General features: G+C 42.1%; 1 protein-coding gene across 1 annotated transcript; it reads right to left on the reverse strand.

Moving 5' to 3' along the window:
* Nucleotides 1-8,658: 8,658 nt before the first annotated feature.
* Nucleotides 8,659-15,713, reverse strand: LOC100285945 (glyoxysomal fatty acid beta-oxidation multifunctional protein MFP-a). The gene is made up of 18 exons (NM_001158834.2): nucleotides 15,093-15,713; nucleotides 14,413-14,484; nucleotides 14,214-14,279; nucleotides 14,047-14,103; nucleotides 13,890-13,957; nucleotides 13,715-13,796; nucleotides 13,559-13,614; nucleotides 13,164-13,466; nucleotides 12,978-13,064; nucleotides 12,708-12,882; nucleotides 12,223-12,344; nucleotides 11,962-12,125; nucleotides 11,638-11,892; nucleotides 11,380-11,501; nucleotides 11,167-11,288; nucleotides 10,008-10,156; nucleotides 9,772-9,910; nucleotides 8,659-8,933 (listed from the first exon to the last, which is right to left on the reverse strand). Exons 1-18 carry the CDS (start codon nucleotides 15,187-15,189, stop codon nucleotides 8,898-8,900), a joined length of 2,172 nt encoding a protein of 723 aa, NP_001152306.2. The 5' UTR covers nucleotides 15,190-15,713; the 3' UTR covers nucleotides 8,659-8,897.
* Between the last annotated feature and the right edge of the window lie 698 nt (nucleotides 15,714-16,411).

Consider the following 16,411-nt stretch of genomic DNA (forward strand, 5'->3'; position numbering starts at 1 on the left):
CTTAGAAAGAAGATACTAGATGAAGCTCACCTTTCCAAATTCTCCATGCACCCTAGTAGCAACAAGATGTACCATGATCTCAGATCCCTATATTGGTGGACTAGAATGAAAAGGGAAATTGCCAAGTACATATCCGAATGTGACACCTGCCAGAGAATTAAAGCTAGTCACTTGAAGGCAGCAGGCCCTTTGCAACCCCTTCCCATACCATCTTGGAAATGGGAGGACATTTGCATGGACTTCATAGTGGGATTACCCAATACCTCCAGGCACCATGATTCAATTTGGGTTATCGTGGACAGGTTGACCAAGACTGCTCATTTCTTGCCAGTGCATACCACCCACAGGGCAGAGAAGTACGCTGAAATTTATATTGATCAGATAGTAAGGTTGCATGGTATTCCCAAGACCATTATATCTGACAGAGGGGCACCATTTGTGGCACGATTTTGGGAGCAATTGCAAGAGTCACTTGGGACCCATGTCATCCGAAGCTCAGCATACCACCCCCAAACCGATGGCCAGACAGAAAGGGTGAACCAGATTTTGGAAGACATGCTGCGGGCATGTGCACTACACTACGGGAAGGATTGGGACAAGTGTCTGTCTTTGGCAGAGTTTTCTTACAATAACAGTTATCAGTCCAGTCTGAAGATGGCACCCTTTGAGGCATTATATGGAAGGCGGTGTAGGACCCCACTGAATTGGTCTCAAGCAGGAGAAAGGGAAATTTTTGGGCTAGATTTGGTACTTGAGGCAGAGGCAAAGGTCAGGATCATCAAGAAGAACCTAGAAGCCGCTCAGGCCAGGCAAAAGAGCTATCATGACAAGAGGCGGAAGCCTCTACAGTTTGAAGTGGGAGATCATGTCTATCTTAAGGTGTCACCCACCAAGGGTGTCCAGAGATTCGGGATCAAGGGCAAGTTAGCTCCTCGCTTGTGGACCCGTAGCCTATCAAGTGGAATTGCCACCTCACATGTCAGCAATTCACAATGTGTTCCATGTATCTCAATTGCGGAAATGTGTTCGCCTACCCACTGAAGTACTGCCAGAACCAGACATTGAGATAGAGCCAGACTTACCTACCAAGAGTACCCCGTCAAGGTATTAGATCAAAAGGAGGGATCAACTCGGGCAAGGTCGGTCAGAATGTACAAGGTTCAGTGGAGTCACCATTCAGCAGAAGAAGCTACATGGGAGACTGAGGATTTTCTACGCTCTCGCTTCCCCGACTTTCTGCCCAAAGGAGTCGGTATGTAACCCCAGAACCCCACCCCCACCTGCCCTTTGAATTCAATTATAAGAAAAACTTAGATAACAAGGATAGTCTAAGTTGTGGAATTAACTTAAGAAGGGCTTCCTTCTGAAGTTGCAAAGAGGATGACATTCGAAGAGCAGTTAACAAGAGAAACTTAAGTGTAAAGGAAAAACAACACCAGCACACCTTCAAGCACCCTCCAAGGGACTCTACCTAAATCTCGGGACGAGATTCCTTTAAGGGGGGAGGGCTGTAACACCCCAGGTGTTACCCTGGCTAAAACCCACTTTGGCACTAGAAGCTGTGATCACAAGGGGTAAAGGCTTAGGGCAACACATAAGAACTTGGAGATCAAGTGCTAATAAAGTTGCTAATGACATAAGAAGCATTACTCTAATCCTTGCACACTTACTACCTTGGATCAGGGGGGAGAAGAACCCTAGACCTCTCCTAAACCCTATCTTCCAAAACCCTAAGTAAGGGGGGAAAGAGAGTGAACAAGTGGGCAAAGCATGGGTAACTTTTACCCAAACCCTAACTAACTTTGTAACCATCATTTAAGGGGAGGAAACATTGCAAAAAGGCCCCTGGAGAAACCCCAATTCAAATCTCCAAGTGGAGAGAGAGCTAGAGCTCTCTATTTCCCTCTAAGTCACATTTTAGCCCTAATCCAAAGACCAGCCATGTTCACCTTGAAGATGGCGCCAAAACCACTTGGGTTCTATACCAAAAATGTGGTATACCACTTAAGGCACCCCCTGGAAAAATTGGAGACCGAGACTCAGACGTTTGACAGCACTTGACATCAGTTTTGTCGCTGTGTGGGCAGTGAGACAAGCCAGATTTGGCGCCCGTCTATCTCCCGATCTAGGGCGTATCATCCCTTGGAACTCACACATGTGAGATAGCCCTAGGTGCCAGGAGGAGGTCTGCGCCGGATTCATGGCGAGATTCGCACGTTTGCGATCTCTGGAGACATTTGAACATTGGAAGAAACTCACCGCCACGTGTTCGACGCCTTCTGCCCGAGCCAGAGCACGCTCGCGCGCGTTCCCGCATGCCCCGCGCCGCGCCCGAGCCAAACCAGCGCCGTGGCCCGCGCCCGAGCTTATAAAGCCCTCCCAGGCTTCGACTACACCCTTCCGCGCACCCTCCAAACCTCGCCGGAGTTAGCTCGTCGCCGTTTGCCCGTGCGCAGCGAGTCCGCGGCCGCCCAATCCCTCTGCCACCATAGACCGGCCGGTAGAGCCATTTCCAACCCCGTCCAGCCCTCGGAAAAGACTGTGCACACCTCCGTGAGGCTCCCCGAGCAAGGAATCGGAGTTTACTTCGCCGGAGAAGCCAGTCCACGCTCGCCGGAGCTCTCGCCCCCGCCGGAGTACGTGGACCGGGTAAACCACTCCACCATCCTTCGATTCCTTGTGCACACAGTCGCTGCGTGACCCCGTGAAGCTCACCGTGCCCTCGGATTGAACCAGTTCGCCGTGGTTTGGCCGGTATACTCGCCGCCGATGAGGACACCCACCTGCACGCGTGGACCGGGCGATTCCGGCCATCTCCGACGTCGAGCCGTACCTCGACGTGACCGCTAGAGTCTCCCCGAGCCGACCCACCCTTCGCCGGACCTCCCTCGCCGCCGGTAAGCCGCGCCGCCCTTTTCTTTCCCGCGGTTACTGTTTGCATAAGGGGAAGGACTACGGGTGAGAGGGAGAGAAGGTCAGTGGGTTTTGTGAAATGTCAGAGACACAGGGGAATAGTGGCGTGGGGGTAGATTTGTGAAGGTGGATTTAGTTTAAACCCAGGGACCTCGGTGTAAACTGTTTTTCCAGAAAACCTTAATTAAATTTGTTTTTAAATTGGACAGCAACTTTGAAAATGCATAACTTCTGTTTAAATCATCCAAATTTGGTCAAACCAATTTTGTCAGACTCCAATTAATGTAACCTATTTAAGAAAAATGTAAAACCCCTTGGTGCTGTGGAAAACTTAAAAGTTCTAATTTAATGTTAGTGTTGGCCAAAAGCTTAATAATAGTAAGAAAAATAGTTAGGCTATTTGACTAGGGGTAGGAAAATTTGGGGAAGTTTATATTTACCTACTAACCTGTTTAAAAATGTTTAACCTCTCTGTCCACTCCATTTAAGTTAGTTTTACCCCTTATTCTATAATATGCTTAAGGATAAGGAAAATAGAAAATGTAATTTAATTAATGAACCAGAGAGTACCTCTATTTTTGTTAGGTTACTTATTCAATATAGTTCACTAGAAAAATATATCATACCCTGTTTTAGTGTAACATAAGTAGGATCCCTTTTGTTTTGATAAAACAAGTGAAACTTAGAAAAACTCTACAAAAATAACCCCAAGATAAAAACACCCCCACCCTTGGGATAACTAATATTTTGTTAAGGAGAACTTAGGAAAAATAGGAGATCTGCTGTTTGACATTTTTCAAATAATAATGTAGTAGAAAGAGCCTTTTTGACATTAAACTTAAGAAAATCATAACTAAATAACCACCCCTTAGTTTACTGTGATTTTTAGCACAGAAGCCTATTATTACTATGGGATGTCAGCAAAAATAACCTTTAGGACAGAACCTACCCCTAACTAAGAGGTGTAGTGTAAAGTGGCCCATTTTGCCTAACTGTTGTTATTTTTGTTTAAAACCTAGCTTTTATACTTTAAGCCTCAAATTCTTAAAACAAGCTAGAATAGCCAGTGACAACCCACTGTAATTTTTACAGAATTTTTGGAAATTATTAAAACCCTGTTGTAGTTCAAACCTACACTAAAAACCCTAAATGGAAACTAAGGAAAGAAAAATGAAAGATGTGAAATAATGTTATTCTAAAACCTTTGTAATCTGTCCACTAAAATGTATCAAGACAATACCAATCCCCTATGTTACCCTCACTGAAAACCCAAGCCTAAGGAGTATTGAGCCTAACCCACTGGAAGCCCCGCATGACTAAGAAAACCCTAAGTTACTTCTTAACTTAGTTTCTTTAGCTTAATATTCTTAAATCTTGCATAATCATGACATACATGTTCATTGCATTTCGATAGACTGTAATCTTGCTGACGGAGAGACATCCTCGTGCCGGAGCAAGGAGCTGCTCAGGAGGTAGCCCCAGATCCAGCACCCGAGCCTGCACGAGAGGACCTGCCTGCCACTGCTTTGGAAGGCAAGCCCCGGTTTTATGCATAACCTGTTATTTATGCTACTTTACTTCACTTAATGATTGTAGGATTGATTGTGCACTTAGGTGTAGGAATTGTTTGAAACCCTAGTTGCATGATCTCAGGAATCCCATTGAGATGAATACTAGTATGATAGGTCAAGTAGTTGCTTTATTTAATTAGGATCTCGGTAGAAGACGAGTGATTTTTCTAGCACTCGCGCGAGATCAGGAAATTGATTGTACCCACTTTCACATTATCATGATACTAGTTGATGGACAACAATCCATGGGGATTGGTTGTCTACGAGATGAAATTGAATAAGGATTAAGGTGTGGTACCGTGTGTCAAGCGTTTGAACGTACTAAACACATACCGAGAAATATGGTAAATCGGTAAGCCTAGTACCTGATTGAACCTGGCAGTAGACTTTGCCCCTCACGCGACCTGAGACGAGGTCTCCCATTCCGGTTATGGTGGGTACAAGTGCGGTCACTGCACGACGGCCAGTCGGGGTCAGTGAGGCATTGTACGCCAAGGCGGTGAGCCCTGTTCTGCTGACGGGGAATCGATGGGGACGGTTGATATGTGTGGGGACGAAGTGCCCCTGCATGTCGTGTGTTTAGGTTTACCTTGCAAGGATAAAAACTCGATTCGAATCGTCTGCTTCTCGCAGCTAATGAGACTGCTTGATCCATGCTGCTACATTGAGTAATAAGTGGAAGTATGAGGAGTTGAGATAAGATGTTGATTGTTAATAATGCTTGCTACCATGTATGAGTAGATAGTCCACTTTTAGCCTTAAGAGAGTCACACTTAACTTTGACTAAGTTAAAATCTTGATTTAGAAACTCAGCTAGTGCTTTTGGCAACCAAACCCCACAGCCAAACAGCTGCATGTCTAGAGGTAGAGGAGTAGACTCCTCACACCGGGTAAGTCTAGCTGAGTATTAGTATACTCAGCCTTGCTTGTGGCATAATTTTTATAGGTTCTCTGGAGGAGATGGTTGCTGGGATAACTTGGCCGTCCACCTTGCCACCGGGTTGGACTGTTGAGTGGGACCCTGCCTCGGCTGAGGAGGAGCATGAGGAGTGATGGGACAGGCTTCCCCATCTCTCTGTTTAATTACCATTAGTTTTATTCCGCTGCACTTCGAACAATGATGGATACTTTTGCAAAAACTCCGATGATGATGATGGTGATGTAATAATTTAACATTGTGACATGTGTGGTTTTATGCTTTATTGTATTTGCTCTGTGACTCATCTTCGAGTGAGATTGTGGTACTTGATCCTGTCAGTGGCCGTGTCGGACTAGATCCGAGGGATTGACGGGTTATTCCCATTTAAGTGTGGTCTAGCCTCTAAGGCGGGACTTGGGCACTTAAGTTGGAATAATTCGGGCAGTTCCGCCACAAACGAGCAGCAGAGTTGACGAGCGAGGCCCGTGGGATAGAGAGAGAATGCGCGCGTGCACGGAGGAAACTAGCGCCGACAAGTCGGCCCCACCGGGCAGCGAGAGGGAGAGAGGGAGAGAGAGCACGCGCGGGATGGCGCTGACAGGCGGGGTCCGCTTGTCAGGGAGGGGCGGGCGCGCGTGGGGGACTTGGGTCGTGCTGGGCCGGCTGGGCTGAATTAGGTTTTTCTTTTTCCCTGGAATTTCTAATGCCTTTTCTTTTTATTTTCTCTATGGATTTCAAATCAAATTCAAACCAAATACAAATTCAAACCAATTCAAACATGTGCATCAAACAAAAAGATAATTTAGGCTCAGCATGATGCAACATTTCTTGACTCACATAAGTTTTGATAAAATAAATAATTATTCCCTCACCTAATTAACTTAATTCTAATCAAAAGGAAAAGAGAGAGAGTCTAGAGAGAGAGACAAGAGGTAACACCTAAATTTGGTAGCCATTTAGAAAAAAAATTTATATCCCCAAATTCAGGGTGTTACATCGATAAGGCATATAAAGAGGCGTTTGAAGTCTGTCAGAAAATTGAGGAACTCTGGAGTAATAGCGTTGGATTATGTCCATACGTCTAAAAATCCGGCAGATCAAAATTCACTAAGGGACTATCACGTAGTGTGATTGATAGTGCATCGAGTGAGATGGGCCTGAGACCCACCTAAAGTTTATCATAGTGGTAATATGTTCTATGTGATCAGATATCCCTTGAATTAGAATGGTGAAACAAGCTAGTGGTAGACTAAGAGAAAAGACCCTTAATAAGGCTCATTTCAGATGCATATCTTTTCTTACTAGAAGGTAGGTTGGTATTTACACCTTAACATGTTCCAATTATATTTTTGAAGCAAAGATGTTTCATATAGAACATCTTTTGAGTAACATACCTATATGGGTTAACTGCTAGACACAATTTATGAGATCTAGGTGGTCTCTACATACCCATGAAAGGCTATGGAGTTTAACTTATATGCTCCAACCAGAGGGGATGCGTTTGGCAATCTAGTACTAGTAAAGAGTTTAGATGAAACTCATTCCATGCTAAAACTGTCAATTCAAGGCATAGTCCATTGTGCAGTTGTGGTTAAGTGTAGTATATGCTCTAGATGGATGTTCAACTTAACAGTCTCCATCAAAAACACCTGTATATCAAATGTTTGAGATGATGAGAGCATTTTTGTGTGACTTAGCATTTGGTAGGGATTGTTGGATAAATATGGGCTTGGCCCATTTTATTACTTATTCAATGATGAATTAAATGTAAAGGCCCACATCAATGTTACAGTGCACTAATCATTTGGTACCATATTGGATGTTTACATAACTGTCAATCAACTTAAATAGGTAGACTATGCGTGCATCTATTGAGAAGTTGATAGAGGATAGAGGGATTGCCACACCCACGCGTCGCCGTCGAGCCAGGCTATGGGCATCGCATGGCGCGGCTGGCTGGGCCGTGGTTGTGACTATAGATCGAACCTTGGTCTGATTACCTCTAAACGATCGAGCAGTTTTGGCTGGATTAACGTCTGTCCGTTTTTGTTCATTACAACACTTGAATGGAATAATGACAGCAGAGCATCCCGTCTCTCCAAAAACGCAGTGCAGACAACATATCCTTGTTCCATCTTCTGCGAGCATAGAATGAGCGGGAGAATAGTCCTCCGAAATCACCGTCGGCAGAGATACACTTTCATGCGTGTGCGGGCGATCAGATTTTTGGGCAGCGTCTTCGTGACTGCTCATGTGGTGTGTTTATCCACGTCTTTGTCCCGTTGTTTCGTCTACATCCTGTTGTTCGTCGTCTTCTCGGAGACGCGTGTTGTTGCTCTTCTTCCCGAAGACCGTTCGAGGGACTGCACTACATACATCTTCTTGCATCGACTTCGTACAGCTATATCGAACAAACACACGAGATGTCTGGTGTGAATGGAGCCACTGATGCTTTGACCATTGGTCCCTCTGCAGGATACATTCTGTTCTTTGTATTTGTGCATGTTTCATTGTTGTTTACTACTAATGCGAGTAGTTGTACGCACATGCACATACATGACATCACATAAATCACATTGTTGTTCTGGATTAAATTAATAGTGAAAATGACTAAATTTCTAACAACCGCCACACTAGGTGGCACAACTAGGCCTGTATGTGTCTGTTGTCCATGATCACACGAATTTCTACTCCTTTAAGGCACCAGTTTTGTGCATTGTATGTCACGTGCAAAGCGCTTAGGTCTATTACATTTACTCGCTTCTCGCCTATCAATGAACTATTACATTATAGATGAGTTGTGAGAAATCATATAAGCCTAACATGATATGAAGCAACGCAACACTTTCACATAATACCATCTTACTAGTTAAAGAAGGACGGACGAGCAAGGGAGCTATAAAAAAAGAGATCGAGACCCTTCTCAACTCGTAACTTTCTTGGTCTTTTGGCTAAAACAAAATATAATATTTGTTCTTATTAATTTAATATCTAACGTGTACATATGTTTAGTTTGATATAGTATTGTATTAGTTAAAAAAGTAAAAGATGTGTGTAGGGAAAAACACAAGGCATACAGCTTCGCATGTTCATTGACCGGAATACCGGATACATGTTTTGTCGTTTCAAGATATATATAACCGAGACCTATTTTCGCATATTTTTGTGGGGTAAAGGCCTACTTTCTGATTATTCCATCTTGTTATATGGATCGTGAGCGGAACTTACTTTCCGTACCATTCTTAGGGTTTGTTTAGAATTTGGAGCGGTGCCTCAGTTCTCATGAGATTCCACAAAAAATCTGTTTAAATTTTTACAGGTGACAAGAAAAAAATCCTTGTATTTATATATAAAAAAACCGCCGTGCAGTGCACTTTATTTTCACAGTAGTATATTGCGTTACATGCATGTGATAGTGGTAGCCTACAGCTCTACGCATTCCAAATGCTTCACCGGAATCCATTATTGTCTCCTCCATCCACAAGGAAATCATCTTATAGCCGAGCCTGAACTTTCTTTGTTGGTGCACTCTGCAAATGAAATTTTGTTTTCGAATCAGGTGCTATGGTCATAATATTGTTGCATTATGAATTAGACCAAAAAGAATACAAAATGTTACAGACAAATAAGATAATTAGTGTAGGTAATTTAATGGTATCACACTAGCATTTTGTAAACATGCCAATGAGCTGCAACATTGAACGTATGAATGTATTTATGCTAACGAGGTGCAAAATTCAGAGTATTGCATGACAAGGCACCCATGTGCAAGATTTAATTTAAACCGATGTAGTTTAAGAAAATCATGGCTTCTGTAACCACTCGCGTCTTACTGTAGGCCCACTGTGACTTCATATTAAGCATGTATTTCCCTTTTAGGCTTGTTCGCTTGCATAGGGATCGAAGAGGTTGAGGGGATTCAATTTTTATTTTTACTAGGAAAGGATTTAATTCTCTCTAATCCCCTCCTAACTGAACAGTCCCGTAAAGCTTGTTCGATTGCACATAGATCGGAGGGTTGAGGAGGATTAAAATGCCTTCCTATTCAATTTTAACTACAAAAAGATTTAATCCCTTCAATCCCTCCCTAATCAAACAAGCCCTTAGGACTTAGGAAGTGTTTGGTTCTCCTGATTAAAGTTTAGTTTGTGTCACATCAAAAATATCGATTATGAGTATTCAATATAGGCTTAATTAGGTTCAATAAATTATCTTGTTTTTTAGTATTCATCTGTGTGATTATTTAAATATTCGATGTGACAAAGACTCAACTAAACTTTAGTTAAGTGAAACCAAACGTCCCTTTAATCAAACACGTACGTTTTCCTCAAAAAGAAAAAGAATAAGAAAGGATAATGACTTGCTCACCAGAGGAATCCCTTTTGCAGCTCTTTCAGCGAGGTAAGAGCAGGGCTTGAAGAAGCCCCCATACCGCTTTGTCCACTCCTCCAACTTTCCATGGATGTACTTTGCGCCGATGGAATCTGCCCAGTGCATGACACCTCCCCTGCTTGTAGCAACGAATAGAATGCGAGCAGTCATTCAGTTACGTATATAGTTACAAAGGGAGAAAGGGGTATTGCACCAGGGCTCTGAAAGCAGACCTATAAGGTGGGAACCCCATGCCAAAGATTGAAGCGATGTCTAGGTCAGAAGCCTTGACGGCGATACCCTCATCAAGGACTCGGCAGGCTTCATTTATCACCGGGAAAAACACCATCTCGACTATGTCTTTCTCACTTAGCTTCATCAGCTGGTACAAGGACCAAAGATTTCAGTGTTAGAAGCAACCTTATCTTGGGCTCTTGGCCTCTTGGACCATTTGGAAGGAGCGAAATGGCAGTGCTTGGAGCAACACCGCAACGACCACTCCTCTGCTACGATGTGGTACACCAGGGGAATGAGTGAATCTTAGCCGGCTACTCCCACTTGCTGGTGCTTCTCAGCTTGCTAAGAGACTAGATTACGAACCATCGCGCAAACTGATGAAAATGTAATCCGCTCGAGTGTCAGTTTTAGGTGATGCATGTTCTGGTGCAATTACCGTGGCCGTGCAAATGCCTTCTGTAAACGCTGCTCGTGTTTTAAAGAAGGATAGCTGTGCCTTTGTAATAACTTGATTTTCCCCTCTTAATAAAACACGTGTAAATGGACACGTTCTCAGGAAAAAAAGCAACCTTATCAGTTCCAAAAAAATATAACATTTACTTTACCACATGTTATGTCCAATTTGCTTTGGCATTTCATGCCATGCTAACCATCATATCTAGCATAAAGAAAAATGGCTTGACACAGTGTTGGCTCTACTTCAAATTGTTTTTTCATAATTTAATGGACACCATCAAACCACAGTTCCCACGAAACATGTTTCCAAACAAGTGAACCAGGTTTCTTTTTAATTAAGAGATATGCACCCAGATTTGCCTGGACGAGGACTTTGAACTTGGGTGCTATACTGCTATCGCCTTCTACCGTTCTACGCCCAGGACCAATTGAGTTAGGCGCCCAAAAAGCAGCTGGGTTATATGGAAAGTACATAACACCGTATCTTGAGGTGCTGTATTGCTATCAGCACAGATGAGACTGTACAGTAATGGCAACTTCTCAACTGGCAACAGACTAACAAAGAAAAATTCACGGGACCACAGCCACTAAGCGATTGTATTACTACAAAACACATGAACTTTGGAAAAAGGAAAAACTGCATGTTTCTCGAGGAACAACAGAAGGGCGTGCACAGTCAACAGAATTATGAAAGCAAACCTCAGGATCTGGTGTAACTCCTGCCATGCTCCTAGATTTTTCAATATATTTCATAATTTCAGGATCAGGAGTCGCTTTCCTCTTGCCCTCATACTTGTAAAATCCTTTTTGGGTGGCTTCACCTGAGTTAAACATTTCATAATAAACCAATATAGATATGAGCTGCATAGAGAACAAACATTTAAAGCAAAAATATTGTTTGATTATGCTTACCTGCCCTATTGCCCTCCATCATCAGAGGAAGTAGCATTGATTTGTAGACCCTCTCTGGGAAATTTTCAAGGTATTGCATACCAGTGGCCACAGCCACACCAAAACCAACCAGATCTGCCAGTCTGGATACAAAGAAATTGAAAAGGAACAACAGTTTTGAATCCATCTGTAGTCACTCATAAACAACCTCATGAAATAGAAATGAAGTTGCAGAAACTTATAGACTGAACAGCAATAATGCAAGGATCGATATATTACCTGAAAGGACCCATAGGCATTCCAAATTTGGTACAAGCACGATCAATCTTATAAACATCCATACCAAGATCAACATAAAAGAGTGCTGATTGAGTGTATGGAAAGAACATCCTATTAACTGCAAAGCCAGTACAGTTCCCGACGACTATTGGTGTCTTTTTAATCTTCTTCCCAACATCCAGCAAGTCAACAACAACTTGTGGTGAAGTGTGCTGAGTACGAACTATTTCCAGAAGTGGCATCACATGCGCAGGACTACATAATATAATAAGTCAATACAGTGATGCAAAAAAAAAAGCATAAATCAATTTTACGCTGCATTACCTAAAGAAGTGTGCACCAGCAATACGATCTTGAGCCTTTGTTTTCTCCCCAATCAGATTAAGATCAATTGTAGATGTGTTAGTAGCAAGGATGCAATGTGAAGGACAGTACTTCTCTAAGTCAGAAAATATTTGCTGCTTCAACTTCACATTCTCAATAACTGCCTGCAATCATGACAAGCAAATGAATAAGGATAAAGGAGTTCACTATATTAAGTACCATTTGGTGCATAATGAGGAAGGGCAAAGAGTAAAGACTTGCCTCTATAACGAGGTCTACATCTTTGAAACGTTCATAATCAAGGACACCAGTAACGAGAGACATAGCCTTCTCATATCGCTCCTCGGTCATTTTTCCTTTCTTTACTCGACTCTGCAAATTGGCTGGGGAAACAAAATAGTAAGTTTACCTAATATAATAGAACTGATTGAAATATCAAAAGATTTTCCTAAGAATAAGAAGGATTTAAGATGGACAACGACCAATATGCAAGCAGTCATTAGGTGCAAGCGTGCAAGCAGCTCTCTTGGTCCGTTGCATCTAGATCCAACCGTATGTGTAATCGTGGTTTGTTAGGGGCTTTTTTATAAAGCTACACGAGGTGGTGGTGGGAGGATTTAAATGCTAAATATTGCATACGGTTAGATCTAGATCTAACGGACTAAAAGACCTGCTTGCACGCTTGCACATAATAGCTGCTTGCATATTAGTCGTTGCCTTTAAGATGATGCTAAATTATGTTCCACCTTGGATTCTGTTGATTCCAGCAGTTAGGAACTTCTCATTTACTTCTTTAAGTAGCACAGGATAGTTACTTAATACCATCGCAGTTGCAATTCCTGAACCCATAAGCCCACCACCTAGAATGGCAACTTTAGTTATTTTCCTAGGCATCAACCCCAAGTCTGTAGCACCTGGAATCTGTTCCATGTAACAAAACAATTAGTACATTGTATGATCCCTTCATATTAATATGTACGATCCCTTCATATTAATATAAAAAAGCATCCTCATACCTTAGACGTTGCCCGCTGAGAAAAGAACACATGAACTAAGCTTTTACAAGTATCTGAGAAAAGCAGTTCCTGGAAAGAAGTTGCTTCCTGCATTTTCATCAAGTAAATGTGCCCAGAGTTTTGTAAATGCTATCCATCAATAAAAAAATAAAATTAGCATAAAGGAACATAAATCATATCAAGTACCTTCCAGAGTCCAGCCCGTGGTCCTGCAACTATACCTTCTTCAATGACATCAATACAAACAAGTGGGTGATGAAGATTAGCTGCCTGCTTTTGAGCTTGAGCTCTTGCAAACTTCAGAATTTCCCTAGCCTCCCCAAGAGGTTCTAGCTTGTCAGTCTTATAAAGGCTTTTGATCCAGGGCCTCCTACATTCATATATATCCAAAGCCCATTGACGAGCAGTATTCACCAAATCATTAGGAGAAACTAAGGCATCAACCAGACCCAGTTGGTGTGCCTCACCGCCCTTGATTGGCTTAGATAACTGGAAAAATGATACATGTTTTAAAAGAAGATAATGCCCGATAACAGAATCCTGAAGCTGAAAAGAGGAAGGAAAGAAGCATCAGAGCTTACCAGCATCATTTCCAAAGATTTTGTCAGACCAACCAGTCGTGGGAGTCGCTGTGTTCCTACAATTAGGGAACCACATGGTTGAAAGGACATCAGAAATGAATCATTTTGTACCTAGGACATTAAGAAACTCTTATACAAATAGTAACATGAATATACCTCCAAATCCTGGAATAATTCCTAACTGAAGTTCTGGAAGACCTAATTGAGCTGTTGGAGTTGCAATCCGTGCATGGCATGCCTAAACGAATACATAAACATTTTCATTAATGTTAACACTCTGAAATAATGAAAATTAAATGACAATGACAAGGATAATAAAACAATAAAGTACCATGGCAACTTCTAAACCCCCACCAAGAGCAAGACCATCAATTGCTGCCACTGATGGCTTTGTCGCAGCTATTTAGGACAGTACATAGCAAAAAGATCAAGACAGTTCTTCAACAGAAAATCAATAACCAATCAAGAAAGGTGAATGAATTAAATACCTTCTACAGTATCTGTGAGAATATCTATTGCTATGTAGCCAACCTTTGGTTGCATTGCTGTTAAAAAATAATAAACCAATTAGTATTGAGAACAGTAGATAAAATAAGAAACAATTATAAGATGAGATAGTGTAGTGAGAAATGGAAAGTAGGAAAGTACAACATACTTTGGCCTCCTTGAACACCACCAAAGGAACTAATATCAAATCCTCCAGAAAATTTCCCTCCTTTCCCTGTGATAGTAGGTTATAAAAGAAATATTGTCATCAGGCAAACAGGCGGAGAGGGGATTAAAGGTGCTGCAGTCAGGTCTCTGCCAACCAAAATTGACACACATATTGCTTGAAACAATGAACTGCTTTGTACCTGTAACGACAATAGCTTTAACATCGTTTCTCCGAAGTGCTTCTTCATAGCTTTCTTTTAAGCTATGTAAGACTGAAAGAAAAGAAGTGCAATTTTGAAACAATATACTTAGCAGCTAATTTAATATATCACACATGATGACCCTATATTATAACACTGAACCAAAGAATATGAGAATTATTCTGATTGGCTTATATATACAGATGCATTTGACTGCATTTGAGGTGCCTTACATATGTATATGTTTAAGTACAAAAATGAAAGAAATGTTCAGACAGTTGTTTGTGTGTATAAACTATATGTGCATATTGCATGCCTTATAATCTAAGTGCAATGTTATCTTTACTTTCTGAATGAAACTATCATGGTTGTAGTGATTCCGTGTTTCTGGAGTTTTGAAAATTGTGCATATACACCGAACACAGAAGGAAATCTTTTTGGTGTTCCACACGTATTCTATCATGCCGCATCGACCTGTGTATGACCCCCAATTTTGGATCAGGTAGATCACGACGACAAAATGAAGCACAGCGGTGGCACGAATCGGCATAAAGGAGGTACTAGTACACCCCTCCAAATCGGATTCGACCACCCGCGAGCCACAAACCCCAATCTCGCATCAACCGGCCAGGCACAAGAAAATAGATTTGGGATGACGGGGGTTAAGCGGAGTACCATACCGTCGATGGAGAGGGAGTTGACGGGCGGATTGTAGATGGTGATTACGGCCACGCCGTCGGCGCCCACGTCCAGCTCCGTCCTCACCTTGGCCGCCATCACCGCCGCGATCTATGCTCCGATGTTTACAAGGTTTCTTGCTGCCGTTGCTTTCTTGCAGTTATGGCTTGCTTGGAGTTGGGTGCTGGCAAGCTACTTGTGCCAACACTTATCAGGATCCCCTAATTATTATTTCTGGCGCGTACCGCAGGCGGTTGCCGCTGACGCGATGTGCCTCATCCATCTACTGCTTTGTTTCCCGAGAAGGCATGGAACTCGGCTCAGCTGCTGCGAAATTTGAGTTTGTAGATTAGGATATTGTCGGAAAACGGAAATATCAGCGCGTCGAAGGATCAGATCTGCCCTTGTGTTTTACCGCGAATTCTCGAGGACGTGTAGTATACATACTGTATTCAACAGGAACAAGAGAAAATTCTATGTGCTAGTGACATTGGAGGATAAATTTTTTTTACATGTCCGAATCCTTTCTATAACACTAGTGATGGTATAAAAAAAAGTAAGAAATCACATTCGAATGACATAAAAGGAATTGCAATATTTACAATGATATAAGAAATTGCCATAGGTACAAACGGAACAATGAACTTGTTATAATGTTGCGATCTTCGTAGATACTCACTCCGTGAAATTATAGCACACTATCATGTTTCGTAACTTGAATTTGAGTAATAAATAAAAAATGATATTTATAATTTTAAACAATCTCTCAGTTTCAAAACATTGTTCATTTTAGTTTTTGGTTTTCATATCTATACTAGTCTAATACTTGTGTTAAAGCTACTGTCCCTGGAAGGGAAGAGAGAGGGACCGTCGACGCTCCCAGAAGGAGAGGTCGTCACCGGTAATGTGGGAGGATAGGGGGAAGGGTCGACGACGACAGAGACATCACGAGTGAGGGGGAAAGGGAGGGACGGCGAGGTAATGGAAGAGAATGGAAGCAGTGTCTAAGGGATCAGGAAGCAAGGATAATCTAAATAATATTGACCATTAAATTTGAGTGAGCAAGAGAAATGAGGGTTTTGCAGCGATCTGAACTGTTGATTTTGAGGGTGTGTTATGTGTAGGTGTAATTCATTTAGTGGATTTAGGCGATATTATGAATGTGAGGGTGATTTGATTGGGTGGATTTTAGAGCATCTCTAATAACTCCTTATATTTAAGCCCCTAAAACTCTAAATTGGGATCTCCCTAAACAAGTTGGGATCTAACAACTATATATCTCTAACAGTTCCTTATTTTTTAACCCTTAATCCTAACAACT

This window comes from Zea mays, chromosome 8 (genome assembly GCF_902167145.1).
Source record: "Zea mays cultivar B73 chromosome 8, Zm-B73-REFERENCE-NAM-5.0, whole genome shotgun sequence".
Lineage (NCBI taxonomy): Eukaryota > Viridiplantae > Streptophyta > Magnoliopsida > Poales > Poaceae > Zea > Zea mays.

Bases quoted from the DNA above. Each gene is read 5' to 3' on its own strand.
- LOC100285945 (NM_001158834.2), bottom strand. From the start codon at position 15,189: ATGGCGGCCAAGGTGAGGACGGAGCTGGACGTGGGCGCCGACGGCGTG. The intron at 12,345-12,707 runs GTGGAACATAAT...TTGTTTCCCCAG, and splicing joins TGGAATCAACAGAATCCAAG to CCAATTTGCAGAGTCGAGTA. The intron at 11,502-11,637 runs GTAATATATCGA...CTTTGTATCCAG, and splicing joins ATGCCTATGGGTCCTTTCAG to ACTGGCAGATCTGGTTGGTT.